General features: G+C 50.8%; 4 protein-coding genes across 10 annotated transcripts in view; 2 read left to right on the top strand and 2 right to left on the bottom strand.

The window, feature by feature from the left end:
* NFAT5 (nuclear factor of activated T cells 5) overlaps positions 1–14,646 on the top strand; it is a 42,861-nt gene extending 28,215 nt beyond the window's left edge. For 4 of the 5 annotated variants that reach the window (XM_042821292.1, XM_042821294.1, XM_042821295.1 and 1 more), the window contains 4 exons: positions 2,552–2,691; positions 3,181–5,620; positions 6,727–6,973; positions 7,838–14,646. In XM_042821292.1, coding sequence (XP_042677226.1) covers positions 2,552–2,691; positions 3,181–5,620; positions 6,727–6,965 — 2,819 coding nt within the window. In that variant the 3' untranslated portion in view covers positions 6,966–6,973; positions 7,838–14,646. The remainder of the gene's footprint in view (positions 1–2,551; positions 2,692–3,180; positions 5,621–6,726; positions 6,974–7,837) is intronic. The other variant, XM_042821293.1, reaches the window with a different exon arrangement.
* A 1,591-nt stretch (positions 14,647–16,237) lies between these two features.
* Positions 16,238–18,070, bottom strand: NQO1 (NAD(P)H quinone dehydrogenase 1). Its single transcript, XM_042821536.1, has 6 exons — positions 17,960–18,070; positions 17,447–17,611; positions 17,247–17,377; positions 17,003–17,116; positions 16,831–16,932; positions 16,238–16,757 (listed from the first exon to the last, which is right to left on the bottom strand). The coding sequence occupies exons 1-6, from the start codon at positions 17,964–17,966 to the stop codon at positions 16,452–16,454; spliced, it is 825 nt and encodes a 274-aa protein (XP_042677470.1). The 5' UTR covers positions 17,967–18,070; the 3' UTR covers positions 16,238–16,451.
* Positions 18,071–18,629: 559 nt separating this feature from the next.
* On the bottom strand, positions 18,630–21,152 carry NOB1 (NIN1 (RPN12) binding protein 1 homolog). Its single transcript, XM_042821510.1, has 9 exons — positions 21,064–21,152; positions 20,860–20,992; positions 20,653–20,786; positions 20,517–20,588; positions 20,290–20,430; positions 19,995–20,216; positions 19,670–19,767; positions 19,399–19,543; positions 18,630–19,226 (listed from the first exon to the last, which is right to left on the bottom strand). Exons 1-9 carry the CDS (start codon positions 21,124–21,126, stop codon positions 18,957–18,959), a joined length of 1,278 nt encoding a protein of 425 aa, XP_042677444.1. The 5' UTR covers positions 21,127–21,152; the 3' UTR covers positions 18,630–18,956.
* An 87-nt stretch (positions 21,153–21,239) lies between these two features.
* Positions 21,240–26,793, top strand: part of WWP2 (WW domain containing E3 ubiquitin protein ligase 2) — a 32,200-nt gene continuing 26,646 nt past the window's right edge. The window contains exons 1-4 of one of the 3 annotated variants that reach the window (XM_042821264.1): positions 21,240–21,276; positions 23,656–23,740; positions 24,361–24,508; positions 24,800–24,918. In XM_042821264.1, coding sequence (XP_042677198.1) covers positions 23,671–23,740; positions 24,361–24,508; positions 24,800–24,918 — 337 coding nt within the window. In that variant the 5' untranslated portion in view covers positions 21,240–21,276; positions 23,656–23,670. Of the gene's footprint in view, positions 21,286–23,655; positions 23,741–24,360; positions 24,509–24,799; positions 24,919–26,793 lie in introns of all 3 variants that reach the window. The other 2 variants (XM_042821267.1, XM_042821266.1) reach the window with 2 other exon arrangements.

Below are 26,793 nucleotides of genomic sequence, written 5' to 3' on the forward strand. Positions count from 1 at the left end.
GGTAAGCAAATTAACAATGTGATCACAAGTTTGATAGGAATCCATAGCTTCAGGTTAAAATCATGAAGCTCATGTTTAAAGTTAATAGCTGTACATTTGGCCTTGACAGGGGATGTATTTACAAGTCGACTTTACAACTTGTTAGGTAGGATAATGCAAGATGATGAGTTTAAACCTGCAGAGCGTAATAGGGGAGAAATTTGCAGAAGGGTTTAGGGCAATGAAACAAGCTGATCAAAGGATTGGTAAGACTTCTTAGTAGCTAGATTAAAAAGATAAGGATAATAATAGCCAATGTATCAGGGCAAGCCTGACATCTATCTGATCTAGTACGGAGGCTTAACCAAGATGAGATAGCAGCTGCATCAGGGGAACACTGCTGTTCACGTGTGGTTCCTATTGGCTCATCCCTTTGTTCATGAGAGAACTTGTCCTACCCTTGTGTGGATTTTCCTCTAGCCTTTTTTTTTTTTTGACTGTTCATTCCTGCACCTACTGAATCTGTTTTAGGCTGGAGGTGAACCTTAGGTCAGACAGTTTTGTCTGCTTTATGTACTTTGTCTCTACATGTCCCAGCTTATCCTTCATCTCTGTTCTGAAATGATACAGAGCGAGTGGGGATCCAGTGAACACTGCTTCCTTCCTGTTTGCTTTCACTGGGAACAATATCATAGAACTCACAATACAGGTGCCATCATGTACTGCAGCCTCAGACAAATAATCGGTTGCTGCCTACAGTTACATCCTGAACTTTAAGGGCCTTTCTGTTCTTATCATGGGCAAATTCACACTTTGTCTCAGATGTCTGTAAATATTCCTTATAAAATTATTGCACCAGTGTAAATGAAAAAAAGCAACACATTGCTTCCCAAAACAATTTCAGATTTTTAGTTCTAAGACTGTAGATCTGGAAGATTTCAAGAGCAAGTTATGATTCAGGGCAGTGTTTAGAATTGTAAACTTGGGAAAGAGGAGTGAGTATGGCTAACCATGTAGTTCAAGTCTCTGCCTAAGGAAATGCACGTCCTTCCAACAGAGGAGTAGTCATCTAGCATTGTTTGTGAATGGTTAAAGATGGTTACAGGTTCCAGTTTCACTGGGAGAAAAGGGAAGGGGTGTATTTGCTTTGAAAACATGGTAGCAGTTCAGAAGTTCTAAAATAAGTCAATCACAAAGACCTACAAACCAAGACCAACAACAGTTTTCTGCTTTTGAAAACTGTTTTTCATTTTTAATCTCGTTTCTTTTTTTGATTTTCCCAACCAAGTACGTCGCTGTGAAGCAGCACGCTACTGCTAGTACCTAACCTGTGTGGCACTGGAATTTTAATTACTGAAGTGTAAAGTTTTTATTGTTTCCAGTTAATACTACATGATTAAACACGTAAGAGTGGAAAACTTGATAACTGTGACTGCTGTGTATGAGTGGCTGTGCTGAGGCAGGCGTGGGGTGGGATTCTGCTGCTCAGATTGCACTCCCTGCCAGCAGCACAGCCCAACACCCCGGGCCACGTGGCCTGTGCTCCTGGAGCCATCCCAAAGGTGTGGGTGAACAGGAGGGGAGGAGTCTGCTTGGCTGTTGGTATGCTGATTTGTGTTGGTATGCTGATGACTGAGGGTTTATTACCAAAGATAGACGATAACACTTCAGGGGAGAATATTTGCTTATATGCAGAATAAACATGTGAGAACTGTGACGTAGGACGTGGCGTTCTGTCGGTACGGATATGCAAAAACTTGACTGCCGTGTTATTGCAAGATTTGAGTTTGTTCAGGGTATGCAGGTTTTTTATGTTGAAGATTAATTCTTTAATCTACTTACAAACTACTTTCAGGTCTGTGGTCTTCACAGATTTTCCCATTGGTTTGCTTTAAGCTCAAATAATTTCAGCAATATTTTAAGTCGGGAAAGCTCGTTTCATTTACTGCAAAGGTCTCAGCCTATGTAATATATATGTATATATATTTTTAAAATCTGGATCGGGAATAATGAATGTAAGGAGATCTGATTCATGTCAAGAAGCCACCTTTCTATTTCAGAAAGAAAGAAAGGCACTGCAAAGGCAAAATAACAACTTGCTCTTCCTAGTCAGCTGGCGTGCAGATTTATCAAGTTTTCACTTGGTTAGTTCTTTAACAGAGCAAAAACACAGTTTGAGTGCTTTGAGTGTTTTGAGTGCCTTGAAGTGAGACGCATTTATCTGGAAAAAAAAGACATTTTAAAATTGAAATGGAGTACAGTTAAAGTACAGTATGGTTTAAATTTTTTGTGGAAAGATATGGTAAGCTTTTATATTTGCAGCTTAAGACAATTGGTGGCTATTTATCCTGGTCCAGAAAGAACAAGAGAAAGAAAACGTGAACAGTTTTACTGTTTCTTAGGATTATTTGATGTATATTTGTAGTGATCTCTGCATTTTGGCATCTTATATGGGGATTTGAGCTCTTACGGTGGTGCTGAGAAGTTAAATGGGAAGCAGGCCAGTGCTAGAAACCCTTTGTGCTTTGTAGAGTGAATGTTTACATTTCGTTCTCCTTTTTATTTATGAAAGCCACCAGTTGTAATCTGGAGAAGGTAAATATTCTTCCTAGTGCCTTGATAACTCCGCTCATGCCAAGCAGTATGATTAAGAATGAAGATGTGTCTCCAATGGAAGTAAGCGCAGAAAAAAGATCTCCCCCTGTTTTCAAGGTAAGTTGGACTGTGATCTGAAGATAATCGTATGCCTGACCATCAGCTAACAGTGCAAAGTGGAGGAGAGGATGCACAGAGAAAATGGCAGTGTCCAAGATCAGTCTGGCCGTAGGATCTCCGGGCACGATTACAGCAATAGACAGTTTCCTTTGAAAGTAACTCTCTCTTGTTCCTACATTCCTGCCTTGGCTGATTAGTGCTCCTGTGATGAATGTTCTTTTTGTCCTGTGACACAAAATAAGTAAAATATTGCAAGGATGTTAATCACTGCTTTGTACTGCTTTCATTGAATTCTCACTTGACTCGTCTTGAGATAGCATTTCCCCATTTTCTCACTCATTTGCTTGCATAACTAGTTATGTGTGTAGAGATGCACAGCCATCAAATACTTTATTGTCTTTCCTGAGCATTATCAGTTGGTGGAAATAGTATCAATGCAACTTGATAAAGCATGTGAATTGCTTAATGTATCACTGCTCTTTTCAGGCTTCGAAAGTAGTTGGACCAACTCAGCAAACTTTAGAAAGCAGTATGCCTGGCATACCAACTTCTGCTTCCCATTTACCTTCTGAAAATGAAAAGCAGCAACAAATACAGCCTAAGGTTTATAATCCAGAGACTCTAACTACTATCCAAACGCAGGACATTACCCAGCCTGGTAGCTTTTCATCTGTCTCTACTCCAGGTCAGCTGCAGAACAGTGACACATTATTGCAGCAAGCTGCACAGTTCCAAACAAGAGATTCCCAAACCAGAGAAGTCTTGCAGTCAGATGGCACAGTAGTCACTTTGTCACAATTAGCTGATGCTTCACAGCAGCAACAGTCTACACTACCAGAACCAGCACAGGCGTTACAGCAACAGATTTCATCAAGTATTTTCTCGTCAGCAAGTGGTGTGAGTCAGTTGCAGAACACTATACAGCAATTGCAGGCTGGAAATTTTCCAACTAACACTGCCACAGGCAGCAGTAGAAATGTAGACTTGGTGCAGCAGGTACTGGAAGCTCAACAACAGTTATCTTCTGTTTTATTTTCTGGGTCTGACAGTAATGAGGATGTTCAAGATCAGCTAAATGCAGATATCTTTCAGCAAGTTAGTCAGATACAAAATAGTGTAAATCCTGGGATATTTTCCTCGTCAGATACAGCTGTCCATTCCAGACCAGAGAACCTTTTGCCTGGAAGAGGTGAAAATGTTCATTCACAGCCCGAAAATACATTGTCCAATCAGCAACAGCAACAACAGCAACAGCAGCAGCAGCAGGCAATGGAGACTTCTGCAGCAATGGTGATAGGAATCCAGCAAAACATTTGCCAGGCTGCTACACAGATGCAGTCCGATTTGTTCTCTTCAACAACTTCGGGGAATGGAGCCCTCCAGCAGTCACCTGTTTACCAGCAGGCTTCTCATCTGATGAGTGGGTTATCAACGAGCGAAGACATGCAAATGCAGTGCGAATTATTCTCTTCGTCTCCTGGTGTTTCTGGGAGTGAGACTAATTCTACAGCTCAGCAGCAGGTCAACAACAACGGACCTGCTATATTTCAGGCGTCAAGTTCTGCAGATGGAGAGGAAGCTTCAGGACAGAGTAAACAGATGCAAAGTTCTGTATTTCAGACCATGGTTCAAATGCAGCACAGTGGAGAAGGTCAGTCTCAAGTTAATCTCTTTTCGTCTACCAAAAACATGATGACTGTTCAGCCGAGTGGAGCTCAGCAGCAAGCAGGTGGTCTGTTCCAGCAGGGCGGAGAAATCATGTCTATTCAGCCTGCAAACTTTATGCAGCAATCTCCACACTCACAGGCTCAGCTTTTTCACTCTCAGAATCCTATTGGTGATACTCAGAATATATCACAGGAGGCACAAGGCTCCATTTTTCACAGTCCAAATTCCATTGTCCACAACCAGACCAACACTAATTCGTCAGATCAACTGCAGCGTCCAATGTTCCATTCGCAGAGCACCATGGGTGTATTACAGAGCTCTTCAGTTCCTCAAGATCAGCAGTCTGCCAACATGTTCCTTTCCCAGACTTCAATTAGCAACCCAGCAACTCAAGAGGAGCAGATGTCATTCTTTACAAACCCAAGTTCCATTTCTCCTCTTCAGGCAGCAGCAAACACTGAGCAACCAACTTCTTTCCAACAGCAGACACAGATATCTCATATCCAGAGTTCTATGCTTCCCCAGGAACAGCCACAGACTCAGCCTGCTCAGCAAGGTTTGTTTCAGCCTCAAGTACCATTAGGCTCCATCCAGTCCAGTTCAATTCCCCAGAACCAACAAGGAGCTATCTTCCAGCCTCAGCATTCAATAGTTGCTATTCAGAGCAGTCCTCCGTCTCAAGAACAGCCACAGCAGCAGCAACAGAACATGATGTTCAGTAATCAAAATGCAATGAGTACAATTGCTTCTCAAAAGCAGAACATGATTTTTAACCCAAACCAAAACCCTGTTACTAATCAGGAACAACAGGGCCAGTCCATTTTTCATCCACAGACTAACATGGCGCCAATAAACCAGGAACAGCAGCCCATGCAATTTCAGAGTCAAACTACAGTGTCTTCTCTGCAGAATCCTGGATCCAGCCAGGCCGAAGCACAGCAGCCAGCCATCTTCCATAACTCACCCCAGATTCAGCTGGTCCAAGGGTCACCGAGTTCTCAAGAGCAACAGGTCACCCTCTTCATCTCTTCAGCTTCCATGTCTGCCTTGCAGAACAGCATGAGCCAGCAAGATCTGCAGCAGTCTCCAATGTACTCTTCTCAAAACAGCATGGCAGGAATGCAAGGAACTGCTTCTCCTCCACAGCAGCAAGCTTCTTTATTTCATAACACAGCAGGGGGTGCTATCAACCAGCTGCAGAATTCTCCTGCTTCATCTCAGCAGACTTCAGGAATATTCCTGTTTGGCATTCAAAACAGTAAGTGGTAGATGCCTGACTGGGAGTTTAGAAGAGCTACTGATGGGAGTCTGCAAGACTTTTATGCACTTTTATTGTGTTTAATTAAAAACCAAAAAGTAATGTGGCAGTACAGCTGAGTATACGTATTTATTCCTGTTGCTCTGAGCACAGACGTTACTTTTAGCAATGCAAGAGTACTCTTAGCTTCACTGTCTTTTGGTTTTCCTACCCTTAGAATTAGCATATGACAGAAACAGCCTACAACACTGTGTGCATCTAGATGTATGGCTATAAAGTATATATTATTAAGAAGGTGTATACAAACGTTCTTTATATATATGCATATATATATATACGCACACTGAGAGAAAGAAATATGGTTGTTCTCTTAAAGACAGCTCCACTAATCTTCATGCTGCATTTGGTTTCTGTGATTTCTGCAATGAGTTTCCACACACTGTTGAAAAGGAAAGATGTTTGAAGCTGCTTAGTTCAGAAAAGCTTCCATTGATGTATGTTTGAAACCCCTTTGAGTTTATAAGCTTGCAATTTTCTGTATCTCCTCTCTGAATTTAGCCTCTATTGTAAGTTGTTTGGGATACAGATCCTTTCACCTGCCCATAAAGAGTGTGAATACCTATGAAGCTCTAAAAGCAACAGATGCAGTGATTGTAACATCTTATGAAACACCTGGGGAGAAAGTGGTAACCGCAGAGCAGTTGCGGGGCTGTACCTAAGGATGTGTCTTGCTGTGTGAACTCTTGCAGACTTGTAGGAAGAGCTGGAGGATACCTTGACTGACCTGAAAAAGAGACATCTGTAACTTACAGAGGCAGAGAGTGGGCACACTTAGTGCTTCTCTTATGTCGCACATCTTGTTTTTCTTCTAGCAAAATACTTTTCTCTGTCATATTAACAGCGTTTGGTCAAAATACAGAGCCCATAATTCAGTGTGCGTACCTTGAGCCCGTGCATATAATTGTAGGGAGCAGTGAGAAAAGGTGGTGAGGTGAAAACTGCCTGCAACATCCCACAGAATTAGTAGGGATAGGTAGAAAGAAGTTGGCTAATTCATTATATGCATTAATCAAACTGAAATTGCCTTGCTGTTCTTCACTTAACAGACTGTAGCCAGCTGCTGCCTTCTGGCCCGGCTGCGCTGCCTGATGAGTTGATGGCTATCAGTCAGCCAGGTCAGCCGCAGAGCGAGGGACAAGCAGCAGTGCCAGCGCTTCTCTCCCAGCAGATACCTGAGACTTCTCCACTACCTTCAGCTATGGCACCCAGTCAGAATATTGAGAAAATAGATGATCTGCTTGTTTCACTGCAAAACCAGGGGAACAACATGACCGGCTCGTTTTAGAAAGGCAAGTAAGTAGAATGTTTGTGTTTCTGGGTTCTTTCCTGCTGTACATACTTCTGTTCACAAGTTTTTCGTTGGAGTGTATCCCCATTCTTCAGGGGGTCAGCTAAGATATCAGTAAGGATGAATTGAGAGTATCGTATCAGCAGGGAGAAGAAAGAGTTATTTAAAATAGTCCAAGGTCAGTATTTCTGTGAAACAGTTGGCTAAGTTTTGTTGTTAGATTGCTGTATATTTTGTCATCTGTTTTTATAGAGTAGTACTTCAGTAGGAAGGAGTGAATGGATCACTGACAGCTTGGCAGACAAACATTAAGGAATATGGCTGTAGCTAAAAGCATATGGCTTCCTGGGTAAACAACACAGCTCAAGTCTGTACTGTTCTGAGGTTGGGCCTCTGAGTTACAATAATGTAACTTGACATCAAGTTTCTGAGGACTATGGTGGATGTTGAGTGTGTCTCATGGTGAGTCTGTTAACAATGAGATCACAGGATTAGCAGCGAGCAGGAAACATTCTGCTCTTAGAAGATGCCTTTTCTAGAGAGGTGAAAGAGCCTTTGGCTGCACCGAGAACAGAAAGACTCCAGAATATAGCATTATCCACAGTATGTTACCTGGCTTTAGAAAATTGAGTTGCCATCCTAAATTCCACCTAGTTTCACTGAAGTGAAATTGTTTTGGGTGAAATTATGAACTTGATTTGAAAAAAGGCAATCCTGCCGTATGAAAGAGTGTGCAGTTCTGATCTTTGCTCATAGTTTGATGTCTGCTTGTAAAGGCCGTTTTCAAGATGAGAGGAAGGAACTGTGAAAAGTAGGAAGATGATTTCTGTTAGGTCTAACTTTTTTTTGCTTGCTTATTTTTTCTGCAGAAATTCTGAGAAGAAAGAGGCGATGACTTCCTGGATCCTCTCAGACCTTGTGACTCTGGATTAGGCAGCGTGGAACTGATTGCTTCTGTCAAAAAGTGGCCCTCTTTTCTAAGAGCACACATGTGGCCAGTTGCAGTGTCTAGCACCTAAGGCTATGACTGTACTATTTGAGATTCAAGATTCGTAGTGCCAATAATGCTGAAAAGCTATGCTTTGTTCTACGGGGGCGTAGGACTGTGCTGTTACCTGACTCCTACTGCCCGCCGAGAGTGGCATGCTCTCTGAATTTAAAGCATATCTGGTCAGTTATTATTGTTGTTAGAAGGTAATACGTACTACCGTGTTTACTTTATTTTTTTCCCCTTTTCTTCCTTCTTCACATCCCCTCTTTTGACTCTTTGGAAAAGCTAGTGAAGCAGAAACATCAAATACCCGTGACCTAAATCGTGACTCGTAGCTGTCAGTAAGTGAAGGGACTGGGTGTTCTACAGTTAAGTGGGAGAGCTAATACTCTGATTTATTAACTGCAGTAGGGGCAATGAAAATATTGACACACATAACAAATGAGCAGAGAATTGCTTGCTGCTGTAGTTGGCCTGACAGAGGTGCGTGCTTCCCATCTAAGAACGTGGTTAACGGTTGTCCGTGTCTCTTACATGTAGCTGTACGCAGAGCAAGGGGTTGGTGGCTCTAACTGAAGAAACAGAGGGGAGCTTTCAGTTAAATTATGCTCTAAAAATCTTAACCTCTTAAACACCTTCAACTTGAAAAGCACATTCTGCCTGGCTGACGAAACAACTCCTTTTGGTCTCCCATGCTGACTGGATGGGTCAGAACGAGTTGAAGCTGCATTTCTCATTCTCAAACTCGTTTTTTCCTTTTTGTTCTTCTTTATGCTTTCCCTTCTCTCTTCCTCAGTTTCGTATTATGTTTTTGGAAGTGTTAGAAATATCCTGCTCCCTTTCAAGATCAGAAGCAGCTTTTAGGAGTCCATGGCACCAACTCTTGTGCTGTTAAAATGCTTGGTCAAACAGGCTCTGAGAAATAAAGATTAAGGAAAGAGGGAGCAATTTTTCTGCATCCCTTCAAATGTGGGAATCCCCCTTCACCACTTGCTTTCCAGCTGTTGCTGTTGTAAATCTTCTGTTTGACTTTACTCCAAATGGGGGGAAATTAAATCATTTTTACACATTCTTGAAAATTTCAGTTTATCCTGAGCTGCTGCATTTTGTAGCTCGTTGCAAATTTGAAGTGTTATTTTCCTCCTGACAGTCCCCTAGGCACAGCTTCTAGATTGTCAGACATCGACTCGTTACAGAATGTAAAGCCAACCCACTCCAAACCATGCAGGTGTGTTGTGAGGCATGTGAACTTTTGGGTGCTCCAACTGTCCAGTAGGTTTTGTGAGATCTCACTTCAGCCTCATTCGGATATTTGTTTCTCCTCCTTCTGCACGTAGAAAGCTGTTAATGCAGTTAGAGCCCAACAGCTGTCATGTATGGCTATTATGCCTCGGTATAGTGTAGTTGATATCATGTCATATTTCATTTTTGTTATTTTAAATAACAAAGGATAGTCTGTAAATGGTTTTTAAGTTACTCTCGTCTGTTTACTGTGTTTCTTCCCTAACTCGTGTGCTTAGTTGAGCCGTGTAGAGTTTTTGTTTTAATGGTTCTTCCTGTTTGTCGGTCTGTCACAGCGTTCATTTTCTCTTTCTGTCTCTCTTTCTCTCTCTCATTGAGAGGCATTGAATTACGTTTTCAGTAGTAAGGCTTCTTGCCGATATGAAGGGAACTTTTCAGAAAGAGACCTGCTCTGGGTCATTTAATTTTGAATACAGTTTTCAATCGTTCAAGTTTTGGATGGTTTATATCTAATGTGTGTTTCATTTTTTTGGAAAGCTATATTTTGTATTTAGGAAATGGTATACTATTTTGCTATTTGTACTGAGTGAGTACATTGGCATAAATATAAAAATTTATATATATACATATATATAAAATATTCTTTTTGCCACACATTTTTGTGGTAAATTTGTGAGTTTGTCTGATGTTCTACCACAACGTGGCGTCTGATAACAGTGGGTGGGGTGGGGTTTGTTATGTCTTTATTGAGTATTTAAGTACTTTTTGCAGCATCAATAACTTGTTCATCTCTCGCCATTCCATCAGGCAGTGGTTTGTTCCAGCTGGCTGTGAGGAGCTTCGCCGCGCGGTGCTGTCTGCCGCTCAGCAGTTCCATCTAGTGCAGAGCCCCGTAGCAGTTAGGCGTAGAGCGGAGGACGGGGTTCCGTTCAGAATGAGCCATTCAGCTTTTATCCTCTGTCATTGTCTATTTAATATTTTATTATTAGTGCCTCTATGTTTTAACTTTTAATTTATGATTATGCTAAAATGTTTAAAATTTTAATCACGATAAAAAGAATTCCCTGCTTCGTACTGCCCAGAGCTGCTTTGTAACCCTGAACCATACTTTTTCTTCCTGTGATTTATATATATATATTTTTCTGCTAAGAGCAAATATTAATAAAACCCTGTTATGGTTCATGACACGAAAATAGCAACCTCGCAGGACTAAATGCTAGTTGAGGATGCGTAGAAGACTGAGAATTGTGGACCGAAACAGCTTCCAGATGGCTGTGATAGTCGATAGCCAGTTACCTACAGATGAGCTGGTGGCTTTGCAGGATCCCAGTCCCAGGACAAACTGTCGGGTGTCATCTGGGGCCTTCATACACAGAAGAAGTAATAGGAATGACACGTTCACCTGTATGCTGCTTCAGTTTGTTCCGTTGTTCTGAAGGTGTGTCCTTTTGCTGAAGTGTTGTTGGTCAGTGCCAAGTCACCAGGGACCAATTTTCCAATTCAGAAGTTGGGTGTCCAAAAGAGAACTTTATACCAAGACTGCTACAGCTCCAGGGAAGGGTGTGTTTGAACGGTGTGCATATGTTAGGTGGCTTATTTAAAAAGAAAAAAGAAAAAGAGGAAAAAAAAAAAAAAGGGCTGTGCTATCACATTTTTCACTTTTGGATAACACCTTTCATTTATTGTGTTGAAATTTATCTCGTTTCATTTTAGGTCAATGTTTAAATGTACAACACTTTGGACACGTGATTTGGTTACAAAAGCTATTTGTCTTATGAAGGAAAAGATTGCTCAGTGGTTGATTAGTGCTGGAAATGCTGCTTGCAAGCAGCTGTAACGAGGGCTTTGATAAGCCAACAACGAGCGTAAGGGCAGCCTGCAGGATTTCATGGCAGAAAGAGACAAGAGCAGCGTGAGCTGCATCGGTTTGCTATCAGAGTCCTGAACATTCGTGACAACCAGTTGATGCTGATAATTGGAGCTTATTCTGTGTTTTTAACCTCTTTGTTCACTCCTCTGCACGTTGATGCTGGTGTGCCTGTTGGACTGAGGGCGGGTGGACGCTGGCTGGCATGGAGCTGAGAAGTGGAATCACATCCAATCCTTTTTGCTGCAGAAAGTTGGGAGATACTGAGACATTTAATCTGAACATTTGAAGTTCCTAGCATTATTGTAAAAAAAAAAAAACAACAACAACCCACTATCACACACAAGGCAGCAGTTAAATGCAAGAAATGTTACTAGGTGGAAAGTGAAAAAACAGAGCTGTTTCTCTGATGGGTTTTCTGTGCTTGTTTGCTGCTTGAGCTCTCCCTGAAGCCATCTGAGCCTCCGTCCTAAACGTGGGCTGTTCCTCCAGTTGTAGATGCTCTGCTGTCTGCCCAGTGCCTATGTACCTGATGGTTTAAGGAACAGAGATTTATTGGCACAGATAAAAAGCTACAGAGGTGTATCTGCTAACCACCAGCCTTGGGTTCATGTCTGCCTGTACCTTGTTTGACAAGTAAAAAGAAACAGCAAACGAAACGTTGTATGAATAGCATAATACACAAAGTAATGAGCTAACATCTCCTGGCAGGAAGTTATTGGTGCTTTGTGCTCCATCAGCAACTCCACCTTTTTTTAATTAAAATTGCTCCTTTGCTGCTTACTCTTCCAGCAGTTTATGAAGCCCAGTGCTTTGGTATTTAACATCAAAATAGCTCAAGAAACAATTCCAACCTTACTGCTTCCAAGTAGAGGTTTAATCACCAGCTGTTCCATTATGTGTGTGTACATATATATGTGTATTACTTTTTTAAATCATGGAGAGTAATTCAGTTTTAAGATAGAATGAAACATCAATAAACTTCTGTAAATTGAGCAGGCTTTCTTTAATCTGGAAACATTGAGCACCTGGCAGCTGCACTGACGGGTTTTGCCCTGGTTCAGGTAATGGGATCAGAAGGAAAGATTGGTAGAATTTATGGTGTAGTTTCTAGAATTAAACTCATCTGAACAGTTCTTCGTTCATGTCCAGAGTCTTCAGAAAGAATACCAAACAAGTAGGAAACTTGTGTTTGACTTGAAGGAAATTTGAAATCGCAGGTTGAGTGGGATTTTGGCTTATTTCAAATCAAAATCAGAAGCTTTTATCGGACTAAAGCTAAGCACAGCTCCTGCCCAACGCGTGTGCAGGCGTGCAGCGCGCGTTCACTAAGAGTTGGTGAGGACTTTCCTGCCTGTTTTTCAGTCTCACGTCTCCGTATGATGTTGGTTTATTTTTTCAGAGTTATTACAGGAGAGCAGTGCTAAGGATTGCAGGCCTACCTGAGCGATGGAAGCGAGAGGGAGGAGAAGGAACTGCTTTGCATGCGCTCAACCGTGAGTTGGAGGTGGAAGGTGTTCATTTGTTTCGGGGGCTGTCTCTCTAATTTGGAGTTGTCTTTTGGGATAGATTGAGAGTGCTTCATCTTCCCATTCGGGTGGATTCTGCTGGCTGTGTGTGGCAGCAGCCAGCTGAGGGGTTACACAGGAGAGGAGAGGCCTTTCCTTTCGTACAGTCAGTGTAGGTGTGTAAATAGGCAATGCCTGTATATTGAGGATTGTATATATGTATATAGAGGAGTCGTATATCTATTATAAATAGTCAGTAGACACGTGTAGACTACTGCTGTATTTACATTTTTATTACCTTGAATTATATCCATTTTTTCGTATTTCCTGAGGTTTTGCAGCAGCTCCTTGGTAGCTGCAGGACACCTTTCAGTACTGTACGTGTGGCACTGTTGGTAGCGTTGCTTCAGAAGCCGTCTCTGCTTCTGAAGGTCACTCATGTCCGTGGGGTTAAAGTGGCTGTTGAAATCAGCTATACAGTTTTGTATTTTTGTATATTTTTATTAATAGTTGCAAATGCGGTGTGAACCGACAGCAGTGCCGGGTCAGCCCTCACCCACGTGTCCTCTGCGTGCTCTCCTAGAGCAGCACTGCTTCCTGCCTGCGCCTCCGAGCAGCTCCTGCAGGCACGGAGCAGTGGTGCTGTGCTCAGCTGAGCTGACACCAGCAGTGCTCTTACCGTGGGCTTACGAATCTTTGCCTAGCAAGGGATGTTGGCGGCTGCTCAGCGTGGGCTGCAGTTGGGTGATGATGCTGAGGCTTAGTCTGTAGGCATTCCTCTTCTCTTTGCCCCGATGCTTGCATGCAAGGGGAGCATCTCTCAACTTGTTTTTATTTTTGAAGTAGTTGCTATCTGGAGCACTGTCTCATAGGAGCCTTGTGAAAGCTCTCCCCAGTTCCGCCCTATGGGAAACGCTGTCCCGACCCACACCAGTTTCCTGCAGGTTGTCTGAGGAGTTGAGCTCCCTAAAAGGAAACCCAGATTGTAAGCTCAGCAGCGTGTGCTTTGTCCACCATGACTCCTCAGGCCAAATCTGATCGACCCCACTTCAGTTTGGCATGAAGCTGATCTGTAGATATTGTTGTCCTGGTGCAGGTGTTGTCAAAGCATCTCTGCTAAACTGAAGGTAGCGTCCTCGTTTCTTTTCTCTGAGATGATTTCCACTGCTTCTGGAGATGGAGATCTGTAGCTTTTGCTATCACAATTGATGAAATTGCTCATAACATATCAATGTGCTGGGACGAGGTGAGGAACAAGAGGATTTCACTGCCTCTTGAGGGATACTCACCGAAATTCTTTGCAAGTGTTCAGTTTAGCCTCCAAAATTTCAGCACCTAGCCCACTGAAGGCTTTGTGTGTGTTAGTTGTAATTCAGGTGAGGAAAGGCTCCTGTGTTCAGACGATGAAAATTGCCTTATCTTCCCTTAGTCTGCAAAGCTGCCCCCTGTAAGCTGGTGAGGATCTGCCCCGTGCCCCTGGCCCAGGCTGCCAGGCAGCATTGCTGTGCCCTGCAGCCCCCAGGCACTGCCTCCCCCCAGGAATCATAGAACTGGAGGCAAATTCCAGTGTCCCGCATAAAAGCCCACAGCATTGCTGAAGCCTTTTAATTTTGAACGCTGTTTGAAATGAGACAACTGTGCATTTTTACTGGAGCTCATTGATGATGAGTAAGCTCCGCAGTCATTCAGATCAGAGCATTCTACCTCTGCTAACACCCGCGTCTGTCTTGTGGCGCGCCGCCTTTTCTGCCATGTTTTCCTGCAGTGCACTGGTCAACCGCTGAGCTGCCTTTTCCCTTGTCCTGCAGTGTGAAAGTAGCACCAGATATTCCCTGTGCATTTCTGTGTATATGGCTTTCGTAGATGGGATTTTCAAAGCACTGATCGCCAGTGCTTTCGGTTTGTTCTATGAGGGGGATATTTCATTTGCATCTATGTTTTTAGCTATCCTGTGATAACATGTTGAATATTAAAAAATAAAAATATTTTGCTTCTATTGGGACATTTGTATACTCGCAACTATATTTCTGTAAACAGCTGCAGTCAAGAATAAAACAATGAAAGTTTTCATTTTGCAGTGTAAAGTCCTGTTGTGGTTCTTTTCAAGGACACCTCCCTGCTGGGGAAAAAAAAGGCTGTCTGGAAAGACAAAAGTGCATGAGTGCATGGGTTTGTGCCCTTGGTGCATGCCTTATGCTGTTGCATAGGAAGAGGCAGCGTGTCATGCACACACTCTGCAGGGGGGGGGAACAATTGCAATGTTTCTTTGTTATTATGTGGTCTTAGGTCCAATGTTGCTTACTGCCCAAACACCAGCTTTGAGTTACAGAGATTTCAAGGACGTAATTCATGATTTGCCTGAGGTGGGGATTCCCTCTGCGGTCTCCCATGGTCCCATCCCTGGGCTCTCCTGTCCCATCCCTGGGCTCTCCTGTGGGGCCGGCAGTGGCTTCACCCCGCTCAGCTCAGGCAGAGCTGGCAGCAAGGCCGAGGCCTGGGATCTGCCTTGTGCTCAGCTGGATGCAAAGAGATAGAATGAATAGACGAGTGAATACAATCAATTAATGTAACTGGAAGTATGCCTTGGTAAATGTGGCTGCGTTCTGAGGGGTCAGCTTGATCAAGATGATGCTTTGTGGGAAACAGTGCGTGATCTGAGGTAGTTCCTTCTTGGAATTTTCAGATGGATGCGCAAGCTGGAAAAATAACAGGGATACAACTTGGCAGAAGACAGCTTGTGCAGAGAGCGCTGCGGTGCGTGGCAGTATGGGCTTTGTGCATCTCCAGGATGGGAAAAACTACAACATAGGTAAGAAACAAAAACGTTAAACGTACCCTGAGTTCTGACAGAATGCACTGCTGTACGATACTGGAGCAGACATCAGAGCCTTGAACCTTGTTATAGCACAGGAGGAAACGTGGCACCGGTTTGCTTGCTGTGGGAGGAAGGGGCGTGTGTTGGTGTGCATTGCTGTGTGGGTGTTCAGTTTCCTGTTAGCATTTCTTTTCAATGATGCATCCAAGTCTGAGCTCCTTGCTACGTCCTCAGCGTCCCAGAGCCCGCCTCCAGAGAGCTGCGTCACCATCATGGTCCTTCAGCTTCTGAGTGGGTGAGAAAAGGGAGCAGAGGAGATCCTTCCCGCAGCCTGGCACAGCCTCACTCTCCCTCTGGGCTCAGTCCCATGCAGTGTTCGCTGCCCACGCTGATAATCCGATGCCCGCTGCTATGGATGGAGCCCCCCAGCTCAGGCCTCCCACCCCTTGCCCCACATGGCTTAGCCAGCACCGTGCTTCTTTACAGTAACAGCTGCTGCCTCGGAGGGGCCCTCAGCCCCCTTTCTTTGAATTTCAATCCAGACTCCTCAGCTCAAATACTGCCCCACTACATGGCTCATTCTGTGGATGCATGTGCAGGAGGTGAGGGATGGGGTGCTGAGGCTTCCCAGGACATGACAGGACCTGGAGATCAGGGACCTGGAAATCAGGGCTGTGTCAGTCCCTGAGGCTGTGGCCTTGGCTGCAGTGGGGCCGCCCGGTGTCAGTGGTCCCCAGGGTTCCTGCCCAGCTCCAGGGGTGGGCAGGGGGCAGCCCCCCAGCTGCACAGCAGAGCTGGGCCTGAGTCTGCACTGCCTGATGGGGGCAGAGAAGAGCACACCACCTCCAGGTTCTGGACCTCAATTTATTGTTGCATTCACGCAGGCCTCAACCCCGGGCCCTTCCCTTGAGCCCCGAAGCCTTGATTTTGAATAAAATTGTACAGAAAAATGTCAAGAAAGAGAACACAGAAAAACAAGTGCATGCAGGTGTGGGGACTGCCCTTGCCACGGTGCTGTGAGGCCAGGCCTGGGTCTCAGTGCAGGCGCAGGGCCTGGCTGCTACTTCTGGGCCTGGAGCTGCTCGTTGAGGGGCACGGCCTTGCCCAGGTGCTGCCCCACCGACAGGCCGTGCTGCTGCCCCTCCTGCTGCGCCAGCACCTCGCGCTTCAGAACGAAGCCGCCGGCCAGGCTCATCTCAAAGCAGCTATTGGGGACGAAGCTGAGGGGCTTCTCCTGCTCCACGGCTGCCAGGCGGCTCTTCCATGCACTCAGCATCTGTGCCCGCGCCTCAGGACTCGCGTAGCGCACGCTGTAGAAAATCTGGGGCGCCAGAACCTGGAAGCCGCAGAAGTGCAGAGTCCCCCGCTGCGGCCAGGGTGGGAAGAGCTGTCAGCACGGTGCCCTGGTACCACGCTGTCCCCAGCCCTGACCGTACTACCTGCATGGGCCACAGCAGCACGTTCATGTCGCCGTTGATGCCGCTGGGGCTGTACATGGAGCCCATCCCGCCGGTGGTGAGTGACAGCATGGCTTTTTTCTTCTGAGGACGGGAAGGGGAAAGGCAGGGGCTGCAGGGCCAGCACGTGTTCCCCCACAGCCCCAAGGCCTACCTGGAAGGGCCCCTGGTCGTACATGCTGGCCAAGGAATAGGCGAAGCCGTCGACGAAAACGCGGTCGAACCAGCCCTTGAGGATGGCTGGCATCCCAAACCACTGCAGCGGGAACTGCGGGCACGGGTGGGTCAGGCAGCGAGCGCTGCTGCTCTTTTCCCCCCTGAAACAGCCCCTCCAAAACCAGCCACCCCCCACAAATTCCCCCTCAGCCCTTGCAATGAAGACTGCACCGCAGTCTTGCCTGGAAGATGACCAGGTCGGCCGCTTCAATCTTCTTCTGCTCGGTGACGATGTCACTGCTGAGGCGTCCCTCCTTCCATGCATGCCCCATCTCCATCTCGTAGACAAAGTGCTCGGGGTTCTTGGGGGGCCCTGCAGGGAGGGTGGGGGCTCAGGGAGGAACAAGCTGGGGGCTGGTGGGGACGATGGCTGCACTCGTACCGGTGATGTCACGCCGTGAGAGCACGGCATTGAACCCGATGGCGTAGAGGTCTGAGATGGTGACTTCCCAGCCCTTGTCCCGCAGCGCGCTGCTGGCTGCTGCTGCCATGGCGTGATTGAAAGAGGTTTTCTCGGGGTGCGCCAGCACGATGAGCGCCTTGCGGCCTGTGGGGAGGATGGTGCTCAGCAACGGGGCCGACGGACCCACGTGGCTGAACCTGGGAGTCCACACTGCCCTGCGGAGCCCCGTGGATGCTGCACGGACCCCCTTACAGTTGTCCCCCAGCCAATCCCCAGCAGCACCCCGCCGCTGCCCCAGGCAATCCGTGCCGGGAGCTGCAACTCCACGGCCACGTGAACCCACGAAGGCAGCAGTTAGTGGTGCAGTTATTGCCTGCTGCAGATCGGTGCTGCAGAGAGGGAAGCAGAGTTGGAGCCAGTAGCATCGAGGCCCTGGTGCCGCTCACTGGCCCCGGGCAAGATTCGCCTGTACCGGTACCAGTGCTGACCTACCTGCCATTGCCGGGGCGGTTCGGCTCCCAGGAGCGGAACTGGAGCGAGGCCGGAACACCGCTCGCGGCCAGTACAAACGCTGGCTGAACTTCGCTCGGGCAGGGCTTGCTGAGGCCCGGGGGGCCGGCCGAGAGGCGGGGCGTGCGGTACCGAGACTCACTCGTGCCGCCCCGCTGCTCGCAGGCGAGATTCCAGGCCCGTTGCGCGTCTCCAGCCGTGTCCCTGCCAGCACCCATTGCCTGGGACATCACCCGCTGCCCTCGGGAGCCCCGCCCCCCCCCCCCCTCCCCCCCGTGCTGTTTTCATCCCCCTGGGAGCCACCAGCCCCCCGTGTTATGTCATGGGTCTGCTCTAGGGAGAACCAAGGGCTGTCATCTGCACAGGGTCGTGCACCCAGACCCCTGACCTCCCCTTCCCCCTATGGGCAGGTACCCTGCCTCACATCCAGCAGCGTGTAGCTGCAGGAGCAGCTGTGCACTGCAGGTGGGGTGGTTTGGGTTGCTGTGCAGGTGCAGATGGGCACACAGCCCAAGAAAGGTTGGCTGTAAAATCTGCAGTTCATATCTGCTTGTCAGGGAGTGCCCTGATAGAAATCGTCCCAGGGTGCTGCTGGTGGGCAGCAGCCCAACAGCCCTGCTTTCCCTTCAGTGGAAAAAAGACTGAGTCATGGTGGTGTAGCATTTCATGTTTATTCGCTACGCTGTCATTCAACATGGCGTCCTTGGAAATAAACAGGAATGCCTATACCCCACTAGCAGTGTAGCCAGCACCTTCCATGTGTGCTGGGTCTGGCAGGCAGTCAGGGTCAGTACATCACACACCCAGAGCCTTGCCCCTGCTGCTGCCTGCCCCGCTGACACCTGAAGAAGCCCAGAAGGAAAGGCTGGGTGCTGGCGCTGCAGGCATCTCACCCTCCTGCTGTCACTAGGTGCCATGCAGTGCCCAGGCAGCCCACCTTTCCCTCACAACTGCACTGCCAAAGGCCCTGAACTGCCCTTCATCTTCTCTTCACAAATTTCTTTGTCACAGCGTTGGGGTTCAGGCGCCTCCTACCAGCGCCCAGTGCCATGTCCCGGATTTGCAGGTTGGCTGCGCGACTGTAGATATCGTTTTCTGCAAAGGGAGAGACCCCTGCAATGTAGTCGGGGTCGAAGACGTTGGTCTTCTGCCTGGCCTTGCGGGATAGCCGCTGCTGTGGGAAGGGCTGGTCCTCCACCAGGTGCGGGTTGTTGGCATGCTTCCCTCCCTGTGGCGCTGGCAGCGGATACTGCCCAAAGAACAGACTGTTAAACCTCTGGGGTAACTCCTGGTTAGAGGACCTTCACAGTGACTGCTGGTTTATAGAGAACTCAGCAAAAGAAGCTTGAGAGTCCCTGCAGTAAGTGAACACCCAGAAGGCAACCACAGCTCTACCTAGCCCAGCCCATGCAGCAACTCACCCTGAGTCCCCGTGGGTTCAGCACCTTGGGGTTGCGGGAGAAGTGCATGTGGAGGCTCCCATCCTCACTGACGCTCACTGCAACTTTCTTCAATGTCTTGTTACCGCAGTGAGGGCAGAAGACCTTGGTCATGTCTGAAGTTGTCCTGTGGTAGACAGAGATGGAGGAGGTTTACTACTCCCTGGGCTGCAGAGCAGAGGCCCAGCCCAGGAGTGGGATTACTGCCCATCCCCAGAGACTGCCCCTTGCCCTGGTGGTGCTGTGTCTGCACCTGAAGCAGCCATGGCAGCGCAGGATGTGGCTCCGGGCCTGGCGGATCAGCATGCCATTCACTGCCAGCACGTGGAGGCCCATCTGCAGCAGCACATTCTGCCATGAGGGGGAGAAAGCAAGATGCCATGAGCCCAGCGGCTCTACCCAGGTTTGCCTGCCTGGGCAGCAAGAGGCCAAAGGCAGCAAAGCCAGCAGGCCTCTGCTGTGAGGAGAACTGGCAGCTTTGAACACAAAAGAAGGCACCGCAGAGTGACTTTTGTATGGTACGTGTGTGGGATCAACCGAGCTGGGGGCTGGAGCCAGTGCCATGAGGCAGCACTCACCTGCATGGAGAAGTCTGTGGTGACACAGCCAACCTGCACGTCGGCAGGCACAGTGTCACAGTGCCCCGTGTCCTGCTGGACCTGCTTGAGGTTGCTTGGTGTTATCCAGCCCTCACTGTCATCATCACTCTCCTCATCCTCTTCCTCCTCGGCACCATCCCCATCCTCCGAGCTCTGGCACTCATCGGTGGCCACTGAGCTGCTGGAGATGCTGTGTGTTTTCTGCAGAGATGGGCAGTTGGTGCTGTGTACACCAAGGAGCCGGGATGCAGGGCAGTAAGCACAGCAGCCTCACCAACATCTCCTGGAGCTCATCCTCGATGCTGGGCAGGGGCGGCCTCCAGAAGAGGAAGGAGCCAAACTCGGCGTTGTCGGGCAGCTCTGTGCTGCTGTTGGGGCTGTGCTGCTGCTGCTGGCCCTTCCGCAGGCGCTTGTGCTGGAGGACACACAGCAGCCCAAGGCTCCACATCCCCATTCCTCTCACCCCCCACACCCCCTCTTTGTCCCCGTCACACCCCATACCTTGGCAGGCAGGTGGAAGCCGGCGAGGTGCAGCGTGGCCTCGGGGTGCCGCGGGCTGGAGCTGAGCCGCACCTGTGGGCAGCGCCAGGCTCAGCAGTGCCCGCAGCCCATCCCCACTCCCCAGCCCACTCCTTACCTTCTCCGGGGGCTGCAGACGGACGCTGCCCGGCCCCGCGGTCTCGGCCTGCAGCTGGCAGGTGAGCGCCAACACCTGCAGGTCGGCGGCCGACAGGCTGGGGAAGTCCCCGGTGCGCTTGGCGAATTCGGTGACTGCGGGCACGGGGGAGAGGAGCCCGTTATCCCCACAGCCGCACGCGGCCCCGCCGCCTCCACGCGCACTCACCCGTCCGCACGAAGTCGGCCCGCGGGCGACGGAGATGAAGCTCGTAGGGCAACGCGGCCAGGCGGCGCCGCGCCCGCCGGTCCCGGATCTCGGCCAGCACTTCGGGTACGGTGTACACGCTCTGCGCCACGTCCTGCGGGTGGGCCGCGGGTCAGCTCAGCCCGGCCCGGAGCCTCCCCCCATCCCGGAGCCCTCGGTCCGTACCTGCAGCGCGGCGCCGCTCAGAAACGCGCCGGCGTCGGCTACGACATGCGGTACCCGCGCCATGCCAGTTGTGTCCCTCCCCGCACCCCGTAGCGCCGCGCGGAGCCCGACGGGAGCGGCGCTGCTGGAGCACTTCCGGGCAGTGCGGTCAGGTGCGCGCGGGGTCACGTGACGGCGGCACCGTAGCCGGAAGCGGGAACGCAGCGGCTGCCGGTGAGGCGGGTGAGGGCTGGGCGGCGCGAAGCGGCGGGGTCTGGCGGTCGTTTCTGGCGGTCGCTGAGCGTGGGGAGCCGTTCCGCTCAGCTTTACCGGCGGCGGCTGCTGGCCTCCAGAGGGGAAGCCCGTCGGGGCGACCCGGGGCACCGGCTGTGGGGCTGGCCGGGTAGGGGGCCGAGGCCTGGGTGGGAAGAAGCGGCGGGCCTGTGGGAGCTGCGGCGGCGGCGGCAGCGTTGGCTGAGGAGGCGGCGCCGGGGCTCAACCCGGAGTCCGGGAACTGCTTCTGCCCTCGGCGGCACCGCGGGGCGAGGGGCTCCGGGCGCTGGTTCGGCACCCAGAGACCGTGCGCGTTTTGTGAGGATCCCGACCCCTCCCGCCTCGGACTGAGCGCAGCGTTGCAGCTCTACCGGGGCGCGGGGGAAGCAGAGGGCCTGGGGTGCCCCTACGCTACTGTGCCGTGAGGTGAAGTGAGAATCAGAGGATGAGAAAGCGGGCAGAAGGGGGCAGGGTTCGTAGCCGCCACCAGCGAGGAGCCGCGCTAACGCGGCCGTGTTCCCGCCGTCCCGTGTCGGGCGGTGCTGGCGCTCCGCAGTGCGGGACGCTCGGTGACTGCGCTCGGCTGACTGGCGCTGCGGCTTTGTAGGTCGTGGCGGGAGAGCGCGAGGGCTGCGTGTGGTGAGGGTTTGAAATGAGTGCAGCGAACTATGAATCCCTGCCGGGTCAGCTTCCCCAGCAAAGCCTGGGGCTGTGTCTGTGTGGGATGGCTGCAGAGGTCTGAAACGGTGCCTGAAGTTGAGGAAGGATCGGGGATCCCCAGGTCCCGGCACGGCAGTTCTGGGGTGTGGGTCGCTGCCGGTGGCACAGGAAGTGCCCTGGGGAAGAACTCACTGCTCCGTCCTGCACAGGGCTTGGTTGCGGGCTGGCTGCGTTCTGTGGCACTTGCTGATGTTTCTAATGAAGTGAGTGGTGATGTGGAACTGGGGGGGTCAACCAGCAATATCCTGGAGGGTGATCTGTTGAATTGGAGTTGGAATTCCCACTGGAGTTGGAATAGCTTGTAATAGCAAGGCATTCTGTCTTGGATATGACCTCAGTCTGTAAGCTGGCTCCCAGCTGCCAGGGAGGATGGAGGGCATCTTGCCAGGCCCCCACCTGGTCTCGTGTAGCCCAGCAGTAAGTTCCCAGCAAGGCTGTGTTAGGCTGCTAGGCTCAGCCTTATGCCAGGCTGGTACCAGGAGGGGTGTGGGGAGCCTGTGTTGTGGGAGGGGTTAAAAAGGAGCTAGCAGAGGTTGAGACAGGGCCCCGTGAGAGCAGCATGATACCATAGCTGACTGCTGGGGCCAGACTGAGCACCTCGTGCTCCTGCATGATCCCTGACCCTGGGATTTTCCTTCAGAGTCAGGCATTTCAGTAGAAAAACTGCTGCCTCTGCCATAGAATCATAGAATCACAAGGTTGGAATCATCGAGTCCAGCCATCTCCTCAGCACCATTGCCACCACAAGCACTAAACCATATCGCACAGCATGTCATCCAGACGCCTCTTGAACACTGCCAGGGATGGCAGCTCCACCACCGCCCTGGGCAGCCATTGCAGTGCCTGACTCTCTGAGAGAAGTAGTTCTTCCTTCTGTCCAATCTAAGCCTCCTCTGATACAACTTGCAGCCATTACCCCGTGTCCTGCTCATTGCCTGGGAGAAGAACCCAAATCCCTCTTCACCACAACCTCCCTTCAGGAAGTTGTAGAGTGCAATGAGTTCTCCCCTCAGCCTCCTCTTCTCCGGACTGAACAATCCCAGCTCCCTCAGCCTCTCCTCCTGGAGAAGAGAGGGGAGAGGGAAGTGCTGTGGTCGCTGTCAGTGATGCAGTGCCCCAGAGTGAGGAAGTGGTGAGTGCCTGGGAAGGTGCAGGCTGTGCTGGGGTCCGGCCCTGCGGTTGGAGCGGCTGCGGTTCCCCTGCCCACTGAGCTGCAGCTCTGCAGTGTCTTGGAATAGAGGGGACCGATCTTTTCCATGGTATTTTGGTGCCCAGCAGCCCGGTGAGCTATCCTTGAGGGACATGCAGCTTCGCTGTGCTGTGAGCAGACCCAGCTCATGATGCTGCTGTCTCATCCTTTTCAAGGGATGCTATGTGCCATGCCTTGCCCTCACCTGCAGGCTTTAGTGCTCGGTTGTGCTGGAGGCTGCTCTGTCCCTGTGGCCAGGAACAGCAGCGGCCTTGGGGTCGGGGTGAGGTGGAGTTGCTCACGAGACTGCCTGCAGGCTGCTGCCCCAAGTGGCTGCGTGCTCTTTGTGCTGTGTGGAGTGCTGGACACAGTATATTTTTGGGCCCCAGCTCAGCCTTGGTGCTGAGTCCCCATCTCTCTCTCCCTTCCAGGCCAGGGGTGATGACATGGCCTCTGCGAGCTCCAGCAGGGCCAGGGCAGGGCCACCCTGCGAGAAGTCCCAGCTCTCTGTGAAAGGTGAGTCCTGTGCAGGGCTGGGAGCTGAGCTGTGGATGCACCGAGGTAGGAGGCCTTGGGGTACCTTGGTGGGAAGGGGCCGTGTTCCAGGCTCCGTGGTGCATGCAGTCTTTACCAGGCCTTCGTGCTGGAGACCTCTGGAAGCAGAGCGCTGCCTGTGGGGGGCTCTGCCTCCTCCGCTGGGATGTGGCTCCATAGCGCTGTCACAGCGGTGTTTGTGCTGCAGTGGCCACGAGATGGCTCCAGATGCCGGGAGCTGTGTCCCAGCACTGTCTGCAGCCCTCTGGTCCAGGCACAGCTATCTAGAGCGTAGCAGTTCTCCCCAGCCAACTGCCTCCTTCCCTTGGCTCCTGCAGATCCCCTGTGTCCCTGGCTTGTCATAGAGCATGGGTTTTCTCATCAGGCTCCTGGGGCTGGGAGCAGCTGAGCAGAGATGGTAGGTGTCTGTGGGGTGAAATGGGAGTGGATGAAGCGTGACCAGGGTCGTCTTGGCCCAATGCTGTCCCCTCCCCAGAGCATCAGTGGCAGAGATGGGTGTGCACATGTGAGGCAGTGTCCTCGGGCTGGGGCAGGGGCTGTGGCTGTGGGGCTGCTGCTTGACCCCTGCCTGTTCCACTCAGTGGTGTCCGTGAAGCCCAAGGCCCACAGCCGACAGTCACGGATGAACTGCTACGTGGAGGTGGCGGGTGATGGGCTGCCCAGCGAGACCAAGAAGACGGGAAAGCAGATGGGGAGCTCTGAGCTGCTGTGGAATGAGATCCTCATCTTGTAAGTCCCTCTAACCCTGTGCTGTGGGCTGGGGCTGTCCCCTGCCCCCACACCTTGCCCTTAGGGGGGATTCATGCAGCTCCATCAGCTAGGGCTGTTTGGATGTCAGAGGGCTTTGCCCCTGCTGAGGATGCTGTGAGTGTCACCAGGAAGGGGATACGGTCTCCTGTCACCCTGCAGCTTTCCCTCATCCCTTCTGCTCCTTGGCTTGGCAGGCCTGGCACTACCTGCTCCCGAGCAGAGAGAAGGGACGAGGCCATGGTGATGGCCCCTCTCCTGTTCTCTCTCTAGGAATGTCACGGCTCAGAGTCACCTGGACCTGAAGGTGTGGAGCTGCCATACGTTGAGGAACGAGCTGCTGGGCACCGCCTCCATCAGCCTATGGAACCTGCTCAAGAGTGGTGGGAAATGTATGTCTGTCTGTATGGCCTGGCCAGAGCTGCTGTGGGTCCCTTGGCCTCTGTGCGGAGTCTGTGTCCCTGCTGAGGGCCGGGGTCTCCCCACACCACAGGAGTGGCCCCAGCAGGGAACAAGGCACTGTTGTGTGCTGGGTGACAGCAGCCAGATTTGCGTTAGCCGGGGTGCCAGAGCTGTGTGGAAACACAAACCCTCAGCTATTTGCTGCTATTTGCTGCCATTTGTGGTCACTGGAGTGCGGCTGTGGCAGCAGCTTCTGCATAAAGACACCCATTCAAGGCTCAGCCATGGAAGCTGCTGCGCGGGGCTGGAAAAGGCTTACTCTGTCTTTTCCAAGCAAAGCTCTGCTTCTCACAGAACACAGAGCTGGTATGGGGAGGGGGGGAGAGAGGGGCCTCTGCCCAGCGGGGAATGGGGTGTGCTTGGCCTCTGCCGGGCCTACATGGGGCTGTTCCTTGGCACTGCTACTGCGGGTGACAAAGTCCCAGCAGTGTCCCCACAGTGCTCCTTGGGGCAGGCTTGCCCCGTGCCCCTGGAGCCTTGGCATCGCTGCATCCTTGCTGGGCACACATGGGGAGCTCGTTTGCTGCAGTCGTGCTGTAAAGCCCGTGAGGACCTGGCTGGTGCCTGGAGGCACAGGGCTGGGCTGCTGGATCTGCCTGTGCTGGGGGCTCAGCCCCGTGGTGCTCCCTCCTACTTTCTCCCAGAGTTGTGCCACTGCTCCCACCCTACCTGCCCGCTCCTGTGGCAGGGCACAATCAGCCCTTTCATTAGTGGGTGTCCCAGGGGGCTGTGTGGAAATTGAATGGAAAAGGCAACTGGCTGTTCTAGTTCATTCGTTAATGTGTGGCAGAAAAAATGTGTCAGATTTTTCCTTGACACCGTGGGCCAGGAGGGAGGACTCTTAAAGCTGCAGAGTGCTGCTTTGCTGGGGAGGTGCTGCCACAGGGTGGACACTCCTGCATGCTGCCTGTCTCACCAAGTCTGGGCCCTGCTCCTTGTTGCTCAGCCTTCATGGCTCTGCTCCAGCTCTGTGTGGGCCTCAGGCTGCTGCTGCTCCTCTGGAGGGAAGGCTGCATCGCAGGGACCCTGTCCTGGTCCTGGTGTGCTCTGTGGCCTGGCTGCTGGCTCCTGCCTTGCCTGCTGAGGAGATGAAGCTGCTTCCAGAGTGTAGCATTGTGGTGACCAGGGAGTTGGCCAGGTCGCACAAGTAAGCTGGGATTAAACCCTCCTGAGCTGGACAAGGGATGCCTTAATCCAGCCTAAGTCCCCCTGCTGAGAGAGACACTGTATTGAGTGCTGTCTGCTTCTTGGAAGCCCCCAAGCTCATTCTTTGCTCCTGGGAGGTGCTGAGCAGGGACGTGTCCTCCCCAGGGCAGCTCTTGGCTGGCAGCTTGCTGCTGTCTGACCTTTTTTTGTTGTTGTTAGTTTTGGGTTTTTTTCGCTATGGTTTTAGTGAGGTTTTCTGTAAGTTACCGCTGTGTGAGCATAATTGCAATCTTTTGTTTGTATTCCTGTAGCTTTACTTGGTGTGGAAGGATTGTTCTCGTGGCTCAGCTTTTGGGCAGATGGGTGTTTTCCAGCAGGGGTGGTGTTCTCATCTCCAGTGACGTTCGTGGCAGTGTCTGCAGGGCTCGTACTGCCAGGAGCAGCCGTGGCTCCCTCTGTTCTCGCTGTCGAACCTTCTGCCAAGCACGCGTCACTCCAGGTGGAACAGCCTCAGCTCTGAGGCCTGCAGCCTGGAAAAAGAGCTCTGCAGTGAGGCTGGGTGATGGGGAGAGCCTACGAGGAGCTGGACCCAGGCTGTTCCACCAGGATGTGGCCGGTGCTGGGGCTCAGGGGAGAGCATGCTCCTGTCTTCGGCTGGG

This window comes from Centrocercus urophasianus, unplaced genomic scaffold, assembly GCF_019232065.1.
Source record: "Centrocercus urophasianus isolate 14NV4802_14NV808 unplaced genomic scaffold, USGS_Curo_1.0 seq_2, whole genome shotgun sequence".
Classification (NCBI taxonomy): domain Eukaryota; kingdom Metazoa; phylum Chordata; class Aves; order Galliformes; family Phasianidae; genus Centrocercus; species Centrocercus urophasianus.